This window comes from Podarcis tiliguerta, assembly GCF_965153285.1.
Source record: "Podarcis tiliguerta genome assembly, chromosome: 1".
Classification (NCBI taxonomy): domain Eukaryota; kingdom Metazoa; phylum Chordata; class Lepidosauria; order Squamata; family Lacertidae; genus Podarcis; species Podarcis tiliguerta.
In genome coordinates this window covers 78454682-78475505 of record NC_139534.1, presented here as the reverse complement: position 1 = coordinate 78475505, position 20824 = coordinate 78454682, and the positions used below count along the sequence as shown (strand labels likewise).

The 20824-nt window shown below is 38.9% G+C and overlaps 1 protein-coding gene across 8 annotated transcripts in view; it reads left to right on the top strand.

Moving 5' to 3' along the window:
• The window catches only part of SHANK2 (SH3 and multiple ankyrin repeat domains 2), a 339067-nt gene that overhangs the window by 165266 nt on the left and 152977 nt on the right, over nucleotides 1–20824 (top strand). For all 8 annotated transcript variants that reach the window (XM_083408317.1, XM_083408314.1, XM_083408318.1 and 5 more), the window contains one exon: nucleotides 15529–15604. In XM_083408317.1, coding sequence (XP_083264443.1) covers nucleotides 15529–15604 — 76 coding nt within the window. The remainder of the gene's footprint in view (nucleotides 1–15528; nucleotides 15605–20824) is intronic.

Genomic DNA, 20824 nt, shown 5'->3' with positions numbered 1-20824 from the left:
AGGGCGAACTGCAATATTGAGGAAGTGATTTGGATGAGTAAAAAATGTCTTGAGGAGAAAAGTTGATCTCTCTTCCCCAGCACCACAGTCCCAACTTAAATTGGAGGGGGAGGGGAAAGCAGCTGCATTTAGGCTGCAGTTCTACCTATGTGTAGGGCCAACTGAACTAAATGGGACTAACTTTTGAGTAGATGTGCATTGCAGGACTAGCCAGAGTGGTTCCCTCTAGATGTTGCTGGACTACAGCTCCTATCACCCTTGACAACTGTGCATGATGGCTGGGGCTGATTAAAATAGACTTTGCATGTGAAAGTGTTGATTTACTGCAACCCACTGTATAAATGTATATGTCACTATTTTGCTTGTTTAAACTATATTTGATAAAACATTATCAGTATATATTTCATTTATCCATATTTTCTGCTGATCGGTTTTTTCTTAATTCCTTTACTCCCCTGATAACAAAAGTCTCTGAAGAATGAGCAAAAGCTTTGTTCCGTCATTTACAGAGGCTTTCTGAATAGATCTGCTAGTTTTAAAAATTTGCAAGTAAGTAATGGATCTTATAAGGATTTCATTAGATTCTGTATGAACACTTGTTGTGACATGAAAAGCAGATGGTAGTGAAAATAATTATACTAGTGGGTGAGATACTTCCATGATAATTTATGCTAGTATAGTCCTGCAAACTTCAGTTGGACTACACTAGTTTAAGCTGTCACTAGATAATATCACCATGGGGATAGCCCTCCATCTTTAGTTTATATGTAAAATGTTGTAGCAAACCTTTTAGAAAAGAAAAGATTATGGAGTGTAAATGCTTCCATTCCAATGACTGAGCCACTCTTCTCCATGCCATGACAACTTCAAAACTGGACTGTTGTGATGTACTCTGTGTGGGCATGCTGTTGAAGATGATTTGGGAACTTCAACTGGTCTAAAATGCAACAGCCATATTACTGGCTGGAGTTCCATGTAGAACCCATAGAAAACCTGTTTTAAAACAGTCTTAAGATCTACAGAGGTGACTCTCTTGATGGTAACACCACTCTTAGAAATGTGGGGAATGGCACCCTGGGAGAGGGTTTCTCTGTGACAGCCCCTAAATTGTGGTATTCCTGCCCTAAAGAGGTGTGTCTAACATAGTTGGGAACATTTGGCCTTCCAGATATTGCTGAACTCCCAGCAGCCCCAGTAACCATGACAAATGACCAGCAATATCTGGAGGGCCAAAGGTTTCCCACACTTAGTGTAGCATCTTCATTGCACAGCTTTTGCCATATGCTGAAGTTGCCCCTCTTTAGCCTGGCCTTTGATAGCTCAGGGATTTTGTTCTGTTTTTGCTGAATTTATACTGTTCTCTTCCAGTTGAAACAGTTTCCCTTGTTTGTAATTGTAATTGCTTTATCTGCTTTTATGATTGTATATTAATGTATCCTGCATTCAGGTTGTATATTAATGTAACCTGCATTCAGCTTAGATTGAATGTTGGGTGAATAGTAGTAGTAGTAATAATTCTGCCATTTATGTTAATTTCAATATATTGGTCTAGCAAAACATTTTGCTCTTTATAAACGTTTTCAGAGTTTGTTCTTCTTGTTCCTTGGTTAACAATATACTAACCACACTGGTATGTTTTCCCCTTTCTACTGTCATGCTCATCTTTCCCTTACATTGATTGTGCAGAGCACTGTGATCCACAGATGTAATATGGTTAAATGGATGCTTGTTTGCAGATACTGTCCTTGGGCCCAATTTTATTGTCATTTCTGTTACTGCTTAAATGGCTTCATCCATAAGATAAAATCTATTCACTTGGAGTAAACATCTCTTTCAGAAAATCATGTGTATTGGGATGTGTTAATTTTCCCAATTTTGGGGGGGCAGATCCAGTATAGGCATTTATCTGCCTCACCTGGCTATTTAGTACCACACCTTCACTATAGAAGATCTAGATTAAAAAGAGATGAACTCATAGAAATGGAGGAACCCATGGTGACAGGTAACTTGACCTTTCACTTCCTAATACTCAAATCTGTTAAATGAACATTATAGTTATACTAATGTATATATTTGGCGCAGAGATGGGGGAGCAATGAAAGAAAGAGGTCAGTGAGCTGTTGTGATGAGCATGCATTTTCTATCTCCTTTATTACTTGTTTCTGAATGATAATTGCCATGGTCAGTAGCAATAAGTCAAAATGCTCAAAGCGACCAGAAATGGAGACATTTGCAGGACAGAATTTACATCTGGGTAAACATAGAAGAATCCTGGCCATAGGAATGAGTGTTACGGGGGGGGGGGGGGGGAGGAGAGATAGTACTATATTAAGTGCTTTTTTGAGTCACTCTTTCAGTTCTTCTAGCTGATTGCGTAAAGGCAGTGCCTCAAGAGCCCTAATGAGCCTTAGTATAATTTATCAAGCCTATTTTTTATTGTTCAAATTATATAAAATCTTAACTAGTATACTTATAGGAAACCCTCAAATGAAGGAAGTCAAGCTGCAAAATTTTGGTTTAATTTCAATTTGAGTTCAGCTGTCAGTGAAGTTATTCCTTTGGTTCTGGTTCAGGCCAATAAAGGTTTTGTAACCTATTTGCCACACTTGGCTGGTTCCGTTTCATTACATGTGGGAATATTTTAATTCTATGAAATAGACTGGCATATGTGATTACACTGAGAGAAGCACAGACTATAACTAGATCTCAAGAAGGTATTGTCAGCTTGGGCAATGGAGGAAAAAATAATAGGTCAAATGGACTTTGCTGGGGAAATTATAGGAATGTGGAGGCACACATGAAAGTGTGGTGAGATTGCACAAGAGTTAATTGGGAAAGGGGGTTAGATACGGCCTGCCACCATTCTGGTGTTTTGCTTTTAGGCAGAGCAAGCATATCTGAATCTGGTGTTGAATAGAAGCACTGTGGTGCTGTTCAGGAGTGGGATGTTTTTGGAAGGGATAGATAAAGGTAAAGGGACCCCTGACCATTAGGTCCAGTCGTGACCGACTCTGGGGTTGCGGTGCTCATATCGCTTTATTGGCTGAGGGAGCCAGTGTACAGCTTCTGGGTCATGTGGCCAGCATGACTAAGCCGCTTCTGGCAAACGAGAGCAGTGCACGGAAACGCCGATTACCTTCCCACTGGAGCGGTACCTATTTATCTACTTGCACTTTGACGTGCTTTCGAACTGCTAGGTTGGCAGGAGCAGGGACCAAGCAATGGGAGCTCACCCCATCATGGGGATTTGAAATGCCGCCCTTCTGATCAGCAAGTCCTAGGCTCTGTGGTTTAACCCACAGCGCCACCCACATCCCTCTTTGGAAGGGATAAGGAGGGATAAAACACAACTTTTCATTCCCATGCTCCTGAAGCTTTAACATACTTTGTTATGAAGTGCTAAAATGCACATGTTTACCCTGTCCTTTGACACCTGAGATATATATTTTAAAACACACTTGATTCTAATTCTGAAATAATTATTTCTAATATTGTATTTTAAAAATTTTGTAACCTGCCTTGAGAGCTGAGGGTGATGGGTAGGTAAGAAACTACAGTCATACCTCAGGTTAAATATGCTTCATGTTGAGCACATTTGAGTTGCGGTCCGCGGAACCTGGAAGTAACGGAGCGCATTACCTCCGGGTTTCTCCACTCGCGCATGTGCAGACGCTCCAAATGACGTCACGTGCATGCGCAGAAGCAGCGAAAAGCAACGCATGTGTTCACAGACGTGCCGTTGCTAGTTACGTTTGCTTCTGGATGCGAATGGGGCTCCAGAATGGATCCCGTTTGCATCCCGAGGTACCACGGTATATATTATGGGGTGAGGAGGTTTCTTGAGAATGTGAAGGGAGAAAAACAAGTTTTTACATCTTCTGACAATTCTGCATATGATGCAGGGAGGAGAGGAGGTTTTTTAAAAAATGCATGAGAAGCACCCTACTAGGATACTATAAGCCAGGGGTGGAGATAACAGGCCAACTTTGACAAATAGGTGGGATTGCCCACCTGGTGCCACAATTGTGTTGGATGACCATTTTTGTTTGTCCATTTGTTTTGAACTCAGTTGTAAGCACTAACAATCTGCTGCGTTAGTTTAACCTTCGGTTTGCTAGTAGAAACGAATTACTGTGTTGCAAAACGATGCATATCTAAAAAGTGTGTCACCAACATGAAAAGTGGAAAGCTCTGCCTTAAACACTTAAATCAGGTGTGGGGAACCTTTGAACCCTCAGAGGTTGCTGAACTACGACTCCCATCGTCCCTGGCCTTGGCCATGCTCACTGATGGGAGTAGTAGTCAAGCCAGGGATTGGCAAACCTGGCCCCCAGATATTTTGGGACTATAATTCCCATCATCCCTAGCTAACAGGTTAAGGATGATGGGAATTGTATTCTCAAAACATCTAGAGGGCCAAGTTTGCCTGTGCCTGCAGTTAAGCAGTATCTGGAGGGCCAGAGGTTTCCCACATCTGCTCTAATGAAAGGAATGTACTTCTTTTTCTCCATCAAATATCAGAGGAAGCACTCCTATGCCCTTGTACTAAAAATATATTGGATACTACAGCTCAACTATATTACGCTGAGATACAGTCAGTGACAATGAAATTGGGTTAACTAACAAAAATGACATCCTTTGCATCTCAGCTTTTTTATATTTAAATGGCTGTAATTCAGGGCTTGGAGATCTTTTAATGCAGATCAAAGAAGCAAACACCTCCTTTCTTGTAGTACTAGTGGATTGAAAATAACCTCATGTTCTGGAGGAAATTAACATACAGTGTTACAGCCCTGGCAAAACAAGCATATTTGGCATTTGTGGGAGGAGAAAGGATTTGCATCTGAAGTGCTTTAACTCCTAACATGCACTCATCAAGGTTATTTTTATTATGGGCGTGTTAGAGACAGGGCAAGCAGAGTGGGTTTTCAAAGCTGCTAGAGCAGATTTTGTTTGGCGTCGAGCAACCAAAATGTAGAAACGATAGCTATTAGTAACACAGTACAGCTGGGCTGAATCATTCTTTTTCCTCTCTAATGGCATGCGTAATTGCTCTAGGTTTTCAGGCGTCCTTCACCCGCACTTATTTAGATTAGTGACTGATGCATTTCCATGGAAACCTTAAATAAAAGAGGGAGAAAAATCCAATGGTACAGTGTGAAACTAGAAGGATATGGAGTCTATTGCTGAGCATACAACTTGTATAAAACAACTTGCTTTAAGGTTGATGTTTTGATCTCTGAAGGTCCTTGTCATAGTCAGTATCAAGATGGATTTAAAAGTTTGAAGACGTTTTTCCTTCTTTCTAAAACAGCCTTTTTTTACTTGAAAGAATTCCTATATTCACAATAGGGCTGAAAAACTCAGTTCAAGTAACTTGAAACCTGGGAAATGTGGTTTTGTATGTTGATGGTGATGCAAATACACAACAAATGCAACTGAGATGGTTACATCTAGGTTAGAAATCATGGCTGAGAATTCAAGATTCAAGAAGAAAGTTCATTTTGGAGGTATTGTGTAACTTTGAAAAGTATAAGTGTATGTGTGTGTCTATGTGGTCTAAATGTGGAGAGGTGCTCTAAAAATTAGATGTAAAATTTCATAGTGGTGTACACCTCTACTGTGTATGTTTCGTATATTATTGCATTCGAATGCCAACAGCCTTAAATTAATTTACTGTTAAGTAAGCATGTATAGGATAGACTCATAGTTCTGTAACTATTTGGTATAATTGCTTCTAATCTAAAATAAAACTATAGAATATTTTATAGGTTTAAAAATACAAAAGGGTGTGTTTTCTTTTTTAAAAAAACTGAGGGTTTTTAGAGTTTTTCACATTTATGTTTAAAATTTTTGATATCACAATTTTGGAAAGAACTGTTAATATGTTGTTTGTGGCTAGTTATGACAATCTGTTTTTGAGTGAAACATAGTAATCTAGGACACGTTAATCAACTCAGAAGTATAGGCAAGTATTCATGTTTGGTTTGTCACTTTTGAATAGATCTCAGTTGTCACATGGACCATTTTCTCCCCACCCCCAACCAGTGCTTATATTATTCACATGAACCAATTTTTCTTTGTCTGATTTAACTTCAGAGTATTCTAGATTATAAAAGAGCAACAGTCTTACGATGTTTTTGGCTGATGAAAATCTAAAGAAAATAAATACAAAATGTGTTTGCATTTGTGACATAGTTCTATAATACTGGCAGGGTCTGAAAGTTGTTACTGAGTTTGAAGTTAACAAAAATTAGAAATCCTTGCATTGACAGCAATATATTGCACATCAGAATGTAGCTTCACAATCTTAGGAAACTACCATAATGATTGTTAAATATGTATTTATAACTAAGGATGCAATTCTATAGCACTTAACAGGCACTAAGCCTCAATGGAACTTAACTCTGAGTATATATAGGATTGCATTGTAAATGTGCAGTAAACTTTACATTTAATATACTTAATGGAAAAATTATTGAACACTAATCAGTTAAGTAGTAGCTTTGTCATCATGTTAGCTATATAGTTCCTTTAAAGATTGCTTCAGACATCTTTTTTAGATTTTATACAAGGAGTGTGGCAGAATTGCTAATGAATATTCTAGTGTTAGCTTTCCTAAAACAAGTTGTTTGATTAGCGTATGATACATATGATACATTTTTACTATTTTTTATACAGATCTTTACAGCTTTGTAATTATAAATTCATGTTAAAGAGGCTTTTCATTTTGAGAAAACTGCTGTTCATTGTTTTTTATCCCCAATATTATGGCAAATTCTTGAATGCATAGGTGACATTTTCATTGCCTCCTGCAGGCAGTAGTGTCTCATGCTGTATCTTATTTTGAAAATAAGAGTTTAGAAGGTATTTTGACATGTAGTATAGATTGTAAGTTTGTGCTTGGAGTGGTGATGAGGGGGAGGAGCCAGGACATCTACTATTGTACTTTCTCTGATCCATGGCTTGAATATGCATTTCACAATAATTCATTTGAGGTGTTATAGATATGAGCCCCTTCCAATATTTCATATAACCAACCAAATACAGGCAGTGTAGTAAAATAATGGATTCCTCCGCTGTTTTAAAGTATGATTAGTGGTAAAAATGAAATTTTGATTGTTGGTATCCTAATCAGACAGTAGCATTTATTGCAAATTAAGCAATGAGGAAGAAGATGTAAAATTAAAATTACAAATGTCAAATACCAGGTCCATACTCTGTTTTATATCTAAATAACAACCCTTCCTTGTTCTTTGCCCCTTTTATTTGCTTTGTTTGTTTTTCTCACCAAAAGACAGGACTTGGGTATCTTGTCCACTTCAGCTGGACTGTTGCCAGTGGAATAATTAAAATGTTCACTTTGAGACATGTAGGATTTGGAGATAACAGGATGCTATCAGCGTGAATTGGCCATTCACTATGAAAGTATGACAGTTAGTAGTGTCATGGATGATATGTAAAAAATGAATGGATAGTGGGAGTTAACCTTGAATCTGCAGGCGCCATTCATTTTCATATCTGATAGATGGCATTATTCTTTTGTATATCAACATAAAAGTTAAGTGCCATATTCAGGCACAGTTCAGCGTGCTGAAAATAAAATAAGAGGCAGGTGTGTACCCCAAGGTATATATATTGAGGCGCACCTCTGACCCACCCTTCTCAAGTATGAGCGTTTTATTTGTAGAATAGTTCTTTTCTCTAAAGTAAGCAAAGTTTCATCTGGTTTTCCACACCAAACTTTAGGGTGCTGAAAATTTCATTGTATGCAATAAATTGTTTCAGAAGCAGAGCTAATGTGCAAAAATGCCAGTCAAAATAGGAGCCTTCTAATGCAAATTCTCTTCTCCACCTTCTTGGGAGAAATCCTGATAGGACAGAATTATTCTAATTAAACATTGTTATCCATATGATATCCAGAATCATATTCTCAGATGGACTGTGTGTGCTTGAGTCATATACTGCTTCCTTTGTGCAGTGCTGCGTGTGCGCAGAGAATTGCTGGGTTTTCCAACATGTGAACTCACTCTGTGGTGGTGTTTCATTGTGCTATTTTGTTACATAACTCATACTGAATGCCACAGCCAGCCATGGTTTCCAGCACAATGAAAGCAGGTGTGATTCCATCTACATGCATGCTACATGCAGTTTGTATATATTTTCCTACATGAACTTGTGAAATTCTAAGAGGACCTAAACATTCTCACTTAATGATCTTATGCCCCTGGATTTCTTTCCTTTTTTTAATTGTAAACTTTCTGTATATATAAATAAAAATATTTTGACAACAACCCCCCCTGAAATTCTAATCACACATTCTAAAACTTATGATCTATACTTGAAATACAAGAAATAGTTGATTTCCAAACCCATTATACAATGATATTGTCTTGGTGATGTTTGGGAAGCAGTTAAATGAACTATAATAAGCATTTCCCAAACCTTTTAAAGCCACTCACTTTTTTTGAGTTGTTTTCATTTTACAGTGCCTGATTAATGTCAGCCTCTCAGCTGTTAATGTGTACAACAGTGACACGTGCATTTTTATGGAACTATCAATTTAAACATAATTTAATGAGACAGACTAGATAATCTCAGATTATTTTAATCTCATAAATTTCATCTTGGTGTTCCCCAAAATTAAAACCTCTACAACCATAACAAATGGTAAAAATCACCTTTATCTCTTGCATAACACTAGTGTCTGCCATGATTAATTTTGTAGTTCTGCTGCCATTTCAAATAAGGTAAATGCCATTGTATCACTATCATGTCAGTGCTTTCTGATATTGAGGGTTATTAAAAATTGGCAAAAGTTTCAAGAATAAAAAATTCCATACCTTATTTGTTATTTCTATTTTCAAACTTCCATTCCATTTGGCCGCATAACATTCATACTGCTCCATATGAAAGTTAAACAGAATAGAATATATTTTAGAGAATGGTTATGATCCAATATGTTGTGATCAAGCAGCTGTATGCAGAATACGACTTCTTCCCCTCCTGCAGCCCCCTGTATCTTTCCCAGAGGGTTAAGGGACCCTCTGGAGCAGACTATGAGGGCACAAGGAGGGCTGTCGGAGGGGGGAGAGAAGTCCTGTTGCATAAATACCATTCCACAAATGGGTAGGCATCACCGGAAATTGTCCAATGCATTTTGCTTTCCATAGAAACTAATTTTTCAGACTGTTTTTTTCTTTTAGTGTTTTATGTCATTTTCTGCAGTAGCAAGTGTAATCTAATTTTAATATATTAATATAATTATGATTTTACTCTGTGGGTAGTACAAGCCCCCTTTACTTAAGGCAACCAGTAAAAGAAAATAATTGTAAAAAAATACATTATTAGAAGTCTCAAAATTCTACAGCTTATAAAATGCCACCTGACATATATGATCTACCTGATAAGGTAACAAATGCACCAAATTTCAAAGTGATTGTATAAAAATTGCCACAGGTACAAAATGGCGAAAGTTGACACACTGACCTCTTCTCCCTATTTTTTTTTTTTTTTTAATAGGCGTATCATTTTGCTTTTCCATTTTATTGAAATCTATTGATGTATTTCATTCAGGCTTGTCAATGAAGGCACACTTTCTCTGGTTTGGCAAAATTTTGAGCAAAAGTTCAAAAGTTGTTAAGGTTTCCTTGGCCCATTAAAGCTATAGGAACAACTGGTGGCAAAGGTATACAGTGTATGCTCAGAGAAAACATTATTGGGTTATCCCAAAGCACCAAGTGTTTTGTTCTGTACTCTGGATCTCATGCTTCTCCTTCACTCTCTCAAAATAAAAAAACACCTTAAGCTTTTTATTTAAAATATTAGCTTTCCTTAAAAGGTGACTGGACACATAGTAAAGCAATGCCAGTGAAACCCTGACTCCCACCTTTCCCCAGGGACTTATGCAATAGTCACATGGCAAGCAGAGGGGAAGGGTGTGTCCCAGAATGACAGAGAGCAAATGAACTCATGTTAGATGTTAGAAAAGACATGTTAGTTTTGATATGTATGAAAACAGCAGTTTTTCCCAATTGATTGTGAGTAGGGTAGGGAGTCCAATTCACATACAGTGTCCTGTCCCAGAAAATACTCTTGGCACCTTATAGATCAGATTAAGCTCTGACAGCAAGCGGCAGAATTTGTGTTTTCTTTTGTGTTTTATTTTCTAATTGATATGTATAGATGCTACAATTTGCATCTATACATACCAATTAGCATATGCAAAAGGGCTAGTGCTTCTCAGATTGATGCTGAAGTGATAATGCTTCCACTACGCCAGTATCTGCAGAGGGAACCATTGAGTGGATGGGATGTGCAATGCATATTCCTTTAATTACAGATGTGACAGTGCTGTGCGGTAGAGAACATAAAATGAGCCTGTTGGATCAGGCTAATGGCCCATCTAATCCAGCAGCTTGTTCTCACTGTGGTCCACCAAATGCCTGCGGGAAACCTACAAGCAGGACCCAAGCAGAGAGCAATCACTCTGCCCTCCTGCAGTTTCTGGCAGTGGATATGGGGCCTAGGACCTACGTACCTACGAGACGACCTCTCCTGTTATTCCCCACGGAGGACCTTAAGGTCCAAACATGACAACATTTTGGAGGTCCCAAGCCCCAAGGTGGTTAGATTGGTCTCAACTAGGGCCAGGGCCTTTTCAGTACTGGCCCCGACTTGGTGGAACACTCTGTCACAAGAGGGCCCTGCGGGACTTGACATCTTTCTGCAAGGCCTGCAAGACAGAGCTGTTCTGCCTGGCCTTTGGTTTGGACTCAGTCTGATCCTTATGTTTCCCTCCCCTTATGGTTTTGATCTATGAGCTACTTTTAAAATCAGGCTGCATTTTAAATTGCATTTTAACCTGTATTTTAAATTGTCCCCCGCACACACCCCCATTATGTTTTTACTGTAATTTTACTGGTGTTAGCTGCTCTGAGCCCAGCTCTGACCTGGGAGGGTGGGGTATAAATAAAATATTATTATTATTATTTCGAGAATGGTCCTGGTGAGGGGCAGATGGGGCAGGCAGTCCAAATAGGTACCTAAATGAAATTGATGGTTATAAACTGTGCATTCTGATGTAGAAAGGGCAGTAAGATCTTCAAGCCACCAGGAGAGAGATGGTGGATGTTTGTCCTTCCACCCTTGCAGTATAAGTCTCTTAGCCAGCAGAAGGACTCACATAGCCCACTGTTGTTGCTAATATAATAAGTCTTACTGTTAATGCCAGTTTACTAGGGCTTTGTGTTGTTGCTTTCATAGTTTGTTGCTACCATAGGTAAAGGTAAAGGGACCCCTGACCATTAGGTCCAGTTGTGGCCGACTCCGGGGCTGTGGCGCTCATCTCGCTTTATTGGCCGAGGGAGCCGGCGTACAGCTTCCGGGTCATGTGGCCAGCATGACTAAGCCGCTTCTGACGGACCAGAGCAGCACACGGAAATGCCGTTTACCTTCCTGCCAGAGTGGTACCTATTTATCTACTTGCACTTTGACGTGCTTTCAAACTGCTAGGTTGGCAGGAGCAGGGACCGAGCAACGGGAGCTCACCCCGTCGCGGGGGTTCAAACCGCCGACCTTCTGATTGGCAAGTCCTAGGCTCTGTGGTTTAACCCACAGTTCCACCCCTGTCCCTTTGCTACCATAGGAACTATTATTTATTAGCTATTTTTGTTGCATTTGCAAATAAAAAAAGAAACCTTTATGTATTACTATATTTTAAAGCATAGTTTATAGTTAGTTTGTAGTGATACATACATACATGTACTGTATGCATGTATGCATGTAAAAGCTGCATTTTAAAATTCAAATCTAAAGGCAGTACTCTCCTCCTTCCCAACAACCAAATGAGGACTAAGCATGTCCAGTAGCCACAGAAAGTTGAAAGTGGTGGGAGCATGTTAACCCACCAGTTGTACATTACATTTGGCACCCCACTCAATGAAAATATATCTATTTTATTTTTAGCTCACAGTTTCTTCTTCAAAAATATTCTATAAATCATCTTCTGCTGTTACACAGTTTCTTCTCAAGTACTTGTTTGTGTGATATCCTGATATGAGGGGTTATGCAGAGTGCTATATACATGCTAACTGGGAGATGAGAAGTCTTTTATTCCAAAATGTGTACAATACAGAAGTAACCAAGTGTGCCTGTGCCATAATATACCCACTGAATTCACGAAACACAAAACGTCGTCCTCACCTTTGGCAATCTTATTATTCTGCTTCCTGCTGCAGAAATTTGTAAAGTGTATGTAGCATTCTTCCACTAAACTTTGCCCACAACTCTGGCAACACTGACAACATATCCCATCAAAGATCAGCCCACAGTAGTTTCCTTGGTGACTAGCATACAGCTGTTGAAATGGACTGCAGTGCAAACGCTAGAAAGGGAAAAAGCAAATAAGAAAACAAACCCCTCCCCAACTCTCCTTATTTTCTCAAGTAAATTACTTCAAGACAATCTACAGATCTCAATGTTAGTGGTAGCCTTGGGTGTCAATTGCTATGCTTAATATTTTCTATAACTATTCCATCGCAGAAATTGCTCATTGAGCTATTCCAACTTTCGGGTTAACAAGAGCTCAAAATTTAAGATCAGGAGCAAATACAGCAGTACATTTTTACCTATATAGTTAAGGTATCTTTTGAAGATGTAAATCTGGTTTCCTTTCAAGTTGAAAATATGTTTTCCCTAAAGGAATGGCATGCTCTTGTCTGTGTTTTAAGAGCAGTATTCTAGATTTCAATAGGTTAATACGACTGTGTTTGAGAATTTATTAGGGTAGTCCTTACTGTATTGGTAAGATGTTTAGCCAGCAACATACTATTGTAAATTACTCATTATTCACAATAATTTCTCTGAAATCTGCTTCTGTTGGAACAAGGAGCAGCAGAATGTTGTATACTTGCTATAAAAGTAGAAAACAGAGAAGGGGGGGAATTTGTGAATCACATTGTGGGTCAGCTGCTTAACACATCATGTGACATCAGACTGGATAAATTGGAGTGAGGTGGGGGTGGGGAAAGGATTATGGTAATGTAATTACATGTCTGACATCAATTTTTTAAAAAACCTACTAGGCTGACAATTCCACAATCTGGCTCAATTTCCCCAGACTCCTGGAAGACAATGGAAATGGGACAATCCAGGATTTTAGTGTAGCTATAATTAAACAACAGCATGCCCTTTCCCTCTTCCAAAAAAAATCCAGACAAACTGAAACTCACAAAATGTAGGAGCAGATGGGGGTGGACAGGGAGGGGAGAGGAAGTTTCATTGTGCAGGCGGAAGTTCTTATGTTACACAAATGGGAAAACTACAGTATATTGAATATATCCCAAAGACAGGAGTTTATGCTATTTCTAATTTTGGTTTTATTTCCTGTAAAGATGTGGTTCTTGTTTTGTTTTGTTTTTACTCTTTAAGTACTTTCAAAAATGTGATTCTACTTGTGCTGGATGAGAAGTTTATTAACCCTTTTCCATTGAGGCATTTTTGCTAACAGGCTTTTGGAGTCAGTTATCTGAACAAATGCCCCAGATTACTCATCAATATAGATTATCACCCCGCATACCTGGTATGGTCAAAATGTAAAATGCAAGAATAAATAATTAACTGCTAATCTGCTGATGACAAGACCGTCACACACTTTTGGAAGTACTTGGAAGAAACCAAGGCAGGAATTTGAAATGGGGGGGGGAAGCATGGCTACCAGTTATCTCAGAAACGCTAACCCAAAAAGTCAATTTTGACAGAGAAATGACAAAAAAGAGCACATTTTATCCAGCTTTGTTTAAGTTTATTAAATATGTAAATGAGAGAACGGTGGCCCCAAATACACCAGCAAGATACGCAAGCTTGTGGAGTTTTCACATGAGGGGGACTTGACATCTGAATTCAGTGAAATGGTATCTCTGGAATTCTATCCTGCATCTTCATGCTCCTGTGAAAAGAGACGGAATAATTAGAACAGGCAATGATCATTGTATAATTTTTCTTTGACATAACATTGTTGCGATTTTTGAGTTTCTCCTATGTCTTTGTCATGATTTTTTAACACTGCCCTTTTCCAAAACCCTTAATAAGAAATTATATTTAAAAATATCACACAGCTTCTGAAGTTGCATTTTAAGAGAGTTCCCTTATTTCCGTCCCTCCCCCCCTTCATTATCTCTTTGCATCTCCATTTAATGAGGGAGATTGGAAGTACTATGTACTATTGAGTCCAAGAGCTATGTACTATTGTCTCATCCTTTTGATTCTGTGTGTCGCTGCCCTCCCCCCCGCTAGTAATCTACAGTATCCTGCAAATGCATTTAAAGGAAGTTTGAAATTAACACTGTGGAATGCTTGCTTTATACATGTTAGGTAGCTGAGCAGTACTGCTTCTAACTACATGTTGCGTTTGCTCCCACCCACTTTCAGTACGATAATAGAAGGGTGAGATCATACCTTAGAAATTACTTTGCTGCTGCAACCGATTCCTCCAAAGAGTCAAATAATAATTTTAGAGTTTACAGGTTTTGTCAGAGTGAATACGGTGAGTGAGTGGGATTTCACCTTAAAGACTGGCCATTATGTGACTCCACACTTTAAAACAAATGATGGCAAACTCCGCTGGACTCAGCTGAGAATTAGCCTGATACTTATGAGCTTTCTTCAAGAGCTTTCAGGAAAAAAGCTTGCCTCCCCTGGGAGATCTCTCCTCACTCATATTCTTGGCATGTGTGCTGGCATGTGATGTGCATAACCATGTTGCCTTATCACTTTCACACAGCTCCTAAAACTTCCTTCCATTATTTTATTTTTTGCGGGGGAGGGCATGGACTCTAATCCGAACTCACACATAGCTGTGCAAAAGCCTTCAAAGCTGCATTTTAAAGCTATCCCCAAAGGACAGGGAAGCTCCTCAGCAAAGGAATTGTGCCTTCCCAAACTAAGGTAACACTTGGACTCAGACATACAGTTCTGTAAATCCTCCACCTAGTCCATAAGAGGCCACACCTCTGCTTTAAGGAGTCGTATGGGATGAGGGAATGCTAAAGTGGACCCCCTTTGTACAACAAGCTCCGTTGAGCCTTAAAAACCAACCTTTGGGCTTTTGCCTTGACTGTGGTGAATGTTCAGGCCACACAGAAGCTGTGAGTCGTGCACTCTAGTTTGGGTCAGAAATTCAAGGATATTTTACAATAATGCTCCCTTTTATGTGTTATGACATGTCTCTCAGACATGAATTAATTTACTGCATATTTAATTTTTAAGTATGATTTGGAATTTCTTTTTATACATTTCTGTATAAATATTTATAAAAACAAGTAAGTGTAGTATTTGTAGGAGCCTAAATTAATAAAAGTAAATATTGGGACAACAACACTGATAAAAGACAGCAGTCTCTCCCTCCAGTCCCTACCCCCATAAAAAGAAAAGAGTTTAATGGTAATTTATGAAACAAGAGAGCACGTGATTATTTCTCTTGACAATTGAAAGTTTTAATTAAGTATATTCTGTCTTCATTTTGAACAGAAACTCGAGCAGACAGAACAAAGAAATTGTTTAGACACTATACTGTTGGATCATATGACAGCTTTGATGCTTCAAGGTAAGAGATTGCATTTTTTTTCATACTTGAAATATTTTGTAAGTGTTGGCTTGGTGTTCTGAGTCCAAAAAGGTGTGAGCACCCTCAACTTCCCTTCTGTCTCAAAGCTATTTTTGTTCTATCATGCCTTTCACTAGAACAGAGAGCAGCCAAACACCTTTTGAAAGAAAACAAAGATTTATCCCAGTATGTACTCTAAATTGTCTTGTTTGGTTGAACCAAGGCACTTGTGTTATCAAGGCACTCTCTTCCCTCACCAGGGCACTAATGGCTTGAGGCCTTGTGGGGCACACTATTGTCATTTCTAGTTGTAAGGTCTGGGGGATCATCTTTGGGTGGTCTCTTACTCATGACTGTTGGATGCTTAAGAAAGTTGCTCCTCTGTAGGAATCCATATGAGGAACAAAAATACAGGCCCTACAGTTCTACTCCCATTGTTTCGCCTTTCATCTCAAGATGCTTCCCTTTTTTGTTTTTTCTCTTCTGTCAGTTCCCCTTTTTGGATTTGCATCCTAATGCCAGTTGAAATAATTCCATTTCTGTACAGCAGGGTATGCTTCTTTTGCTGGCATTCTATCAATCTTAGCCTAAGAGGCCCCACTGATTAGTCCCTATTACTTCACATGTGTATTTTTGGGTTGCAGCAACCACATAATAATAGAAGCAGGAGAAGGTGCTTCAGATTCTGCAACTTGAGTGACGCACATGTATTTGAGTAAATTAAATTGAAATTAATAGTGATTGTTTGACAAATTTAGCTGAAGTTGTTACTATATGTATTTAGTTGGAGCACAGGACATGCATGTGGCTTATTGCATAATGCAGGTGGGCTGAACAAAGCATTTCTTGTCACATTTTCCTTCAGTGGGTTTTTATTGTACTATAATTGTAGATTTATTTGATTCCCCCCTCCTGAAATTGCAGTATACAGTCGTACCTTGAAAGCTGAACTGAATCCATTCTGGAAGTCCGTTTGACTTCTGGAATGTTCAGAAACCAAGGAGCAGCTTCCAATTGGTTCCTGATTGCGCAGACACACCAGAAACAGTAGCAGAAGCTGCGCTGGATGTTGGGCTTCCTAAAAAACATTTGAAAACCGGAACACTCACTTCCAGTTTTCGATTGTTCGGGAGCCAGAACGTTCGACTCCCAGGGTGTTCAGGAGCTGAGGTATGACTGTACACACATTTTTATAAATAAATATATTAACAGCAACATTTGCACATAGAAGCAAACACTTTAAGACAGTGCTTTCAAAAGCAGACTGTGAAGGCTTTCATGAAACTGGGACTGTGGGCAACTCTGGCAGAAAATAGCAACAAATACATACACATGGAAACATTTTGAATTGGCTAACACCAGTTTAGAAGGAGTCGTTGTGTGGAAACTCCTCAAGGCTATCAGCTGATTGCATGGGGGGCGCAGACAGAACAAAATATTATGCATTATGAAAGGAATGTAAAACAATACAAATGCTGCTGGGTGTCTAGATATACTAAGTGTTTGATCATGTCATTGCATGTAATTTTGGCCACCTCCCATCTAGGAAGAGAGATAACAGAAATGGAAAAAATATGCTGATGAAAAGAGGCAGAAATGTTCAAATATATTGAAAGCCAAGGAAAAGCTTGTCAGGGTAAAATTTCCTATCTTAGAGAAGAGATCCAGATGTCAAAACTAATACAGGCAGCTTTTGCATAATATAATGTTTTCAACAACCTAGATTCTTGTAAGACAATGGCAGGTTTACGCTTCATTGTTACCATTTGTAGTAACAAATCCCTGGGAGCTAGTTATAATTTGCTGCTACCTGGAACTGTTAACTGTGTATTGGAGGGACAGTTTGGACCTATAATATTCCCTCAGATATTTCCAAGCTTCACTAAGTTATTGCATTCACTGTTTTGAGCTATCAAAACTGCACTATAAAGATCTGGTAATAATAGAAATTTCATGCTGAGCAAATGTGCAGTGTCTGGATTTCAGCCAGTTTATTCACGTACCAATCACCTCATCTGTGGTGCTTCTTAATGTTTGAAAAGAGATACACGTTACAATCTGTGATAGGTCTGTGTGACTACTTGAGCAGTCAATTTACCAGCCCCAAAGTGGTGAACTTTTATGTGTGGCAAAACAAGTTACCTAGGGGAGTTTCCTAATTGGCAATTTTAGCATTCGGAAGGGGGACTAGTGGGATGATGTTGTTCACAGGCTGTTGGCTTCACCCAAATTTGCTCTCTGACTAGTAGCTGTTGCCTAAAAAGAGCACACAATTCTGCATTTCATGTGATTTCTTCAAAAATGCACTTGGTGTGCAAACAAAATGTGACACAGGAAGTTGGGAAGCCAATGCTATAAGGCTTTGTTGTTAATTGTCTAGAATCTTGGGGAATAAATTGTACTATATTTGTATTTGAACCCGAGGACCTGTGAATAAGTCATTCAGTTTTCTGCTCTTGTTTCCTTAGAGAGATTGTCTCATGTTTCTTTCTAAGTCTTGTCCTTTTTTTCTTGCATATTAGGTTTCTCTTTCCACAGCTTGTTTTGGATAGTTAGTACTTTTGCACATTTTAAAATTAAGGCAATTGAAAAATTGTACAATTGGTATTCCAATGACTGCAGAGAGTTGTACAGCCACTGCTGTTTTTTATATGATGAGATAATTTAAGGCCTGGTGGAGCATAGAAGCTGTCAGTTCGTTGAAACTAAGTTGGGAGGAAGTGTTTTAGTACTGTTCTATTGTTGGGCTGTATGGAGACCCTGCTCAGTTATAAGGGCAATGCAAAAGAGAGGTGTAATGCTCAGAACTAGGGTGCTATACAGTTCTGCTATTGACAGATTGGTAAAGAATTTCAATAGTTTCTGCTGTTTTTCTTTGGCCAGAAGGGGGCAGAGAAAGGACAGTGTATCTTGTGACATGATTGGAGTGGATTGCTAGGACAGGAAGGTGGGAAACATGTAGGGAATTGTACTCACATTTGCCACTGGTGTCATCTTAGGTTGTGTTCACACTCCCAATTACTATGGATTCACTGCATTTCCAGTGCTGGGGTTTTATGCAGTGTTTACACAATGTTATCCAAAATGCATATGTACCTTGCACTTGGTTATAAAATACTACGGTTTGATGCGTTGTTTCTCAAACCAGCTTCACACTGATTGGAGTTCTTAAGGTGTTCCTAATTTGTCTCTAGCCAAGGTGTGAATATGTTTGCATAGGGTAAAAACATCTCCATCTCATCAACAACACCTGGTGTGTACACAACCAGAAACCTTTTGAAGCTGATGTGAACATCACTTGGTATCATCTTTGTCATTAAATTGTGTCAAAGTGGCTTGGGGGGGGGGATGATGCTTTTGTAACACTGTGGTTGACTGGTTGGATGGGTGACAAAAGATGGGGGGAAATGAGTGTGCTACTCACCTTTTCCAAATGCAGTTCAAAAATGAGTAAGGATGAGCTGGCCTGTCTGTAAGTCAAACCACCCCTTACATGTAATCAAGATTTCAGCCATCCTTTTCCATGTTACCTGGTGGTTTATACAAAAACCAAATTAGATATTGATGAATATCAATTTCTCCTGCCTGGTTAGAAACAACTTTCTCAGAAGTAGATTCTCATTAAGCAGAGAGTGGATGGTGGTGGGTCCAATCATAGCTTTGCTACAAAATTCGGAATTTCCCAGCTTTCACTAATTTACCATTTGTACACACCTCACCATTTGGCAGTCCTCTGAGCATGCATATTACTGTAATGAAGAATATGGCTGTAATGAAGCATTCTCACTTATGCTTGGATTGGTCTCAGCCTGGGGTACCTGAGGATGTGGACAGGAAAATGTGACTTGTTCATCCTGAAGACAGTCTAGGTGAATGTCTAACTGAATCCATTTCCAATCAGTGTTTCCAAGTGCCTCCTTCGAATTTGTGATTTTCACCCTATCCCAAAGTTTGGTATATCATACTTGTTGGATGTGAAGCTGGGACTTAACTCTTCCACCTGGCTCTGTGCCCTGTCTCTCATGATATTTGTGCTATTTTTAGCATAGGCAGTTGCTAGGGGATGGGAAGAAAAGAGGGGAACCTGGATTTTTGTACTTTTTATATGTGAATATATAAGCTTGTGTACTTTCACACAGACATTACTTTTCAAAAATGGGGGTCAAAATATAGGCTTAGCTACTATCACCATTACTGGTATATACAGTGTTTAGAAACTGAGATATGAAAGCTAGGAGCTAAAAGGCACCTTAAACCTACATTTTAGGTGCAACAACAGAATGTCTAGGAGTGCTTTTTATAACAAGAATACAAAGCTGAAAACGAATGAACTGCAGCTAAAATATTATGTTAATTTTTCACATGGTCTAGTCCTTCCCCTGCCCACCTCCTAATATTCTTAAGAGGGTCCCTTCTTCAGTCTTCAGAGAGTAGCTGGAAGTGAGGAGGAAGAAAAAGGTCCTCCTTTCCTTCCACTCTGCAGTTTTAATCTGAAATCTTAGGCTCAGAAACTGCTCACGCTAATGAAATCCCCTATCGCAAAATGCACCTAGAACAATGGGAGTTTCGAACACTGACGGTGTATGTGTGTAATTCCTACTACTGTCTTTTCTGATTGGACAGCTGCTTTTGGATCTGCTAACTGCATTGTTATAAAATGCTACCTGAATGCTTACAATACAACATCATAGGGATATGCCTGTAGAGAGAACTGGTGCTATTTAAATATGGCTTAAAATCTGTCTCCGTATCACTTTATGCTCTTTTTTCTAGATTTGGTATTTTATCTGAATTTTCACAATCTTGCTTTTCTTTATATTTTGTGAGATAATATCTGCTCAATTATAATCAGTTGTATTATATGTGATGATCATTTTCTTCAAAGAAAGGATCACCAGTTCATTTCTGTGGACTTGGTTAGAATGCCAGGCTCTAGGACCATTTCCAATGGTCCATAATAAAGTGGCAGTGTAAATCTGGCAATAATGGATATAAATTTGATGAGAGAATTTTCCAATTACGACTCTTATCACTTTGATGGCATGCTTTTACACTCCTGTGCCTGCTTTCAGGAAGTCTAAAATGTTCTAGTTCATATCTAGGATAGTCAATCAAGGGACTGGAATTCAGTTCTGGCCAGTGCTTCTTTGGATAGAAGATGAGTCAATCTGGACCTAAAGAGACGGTGATTGCACCCTCAAGAAAATATCGTTGTGAAGA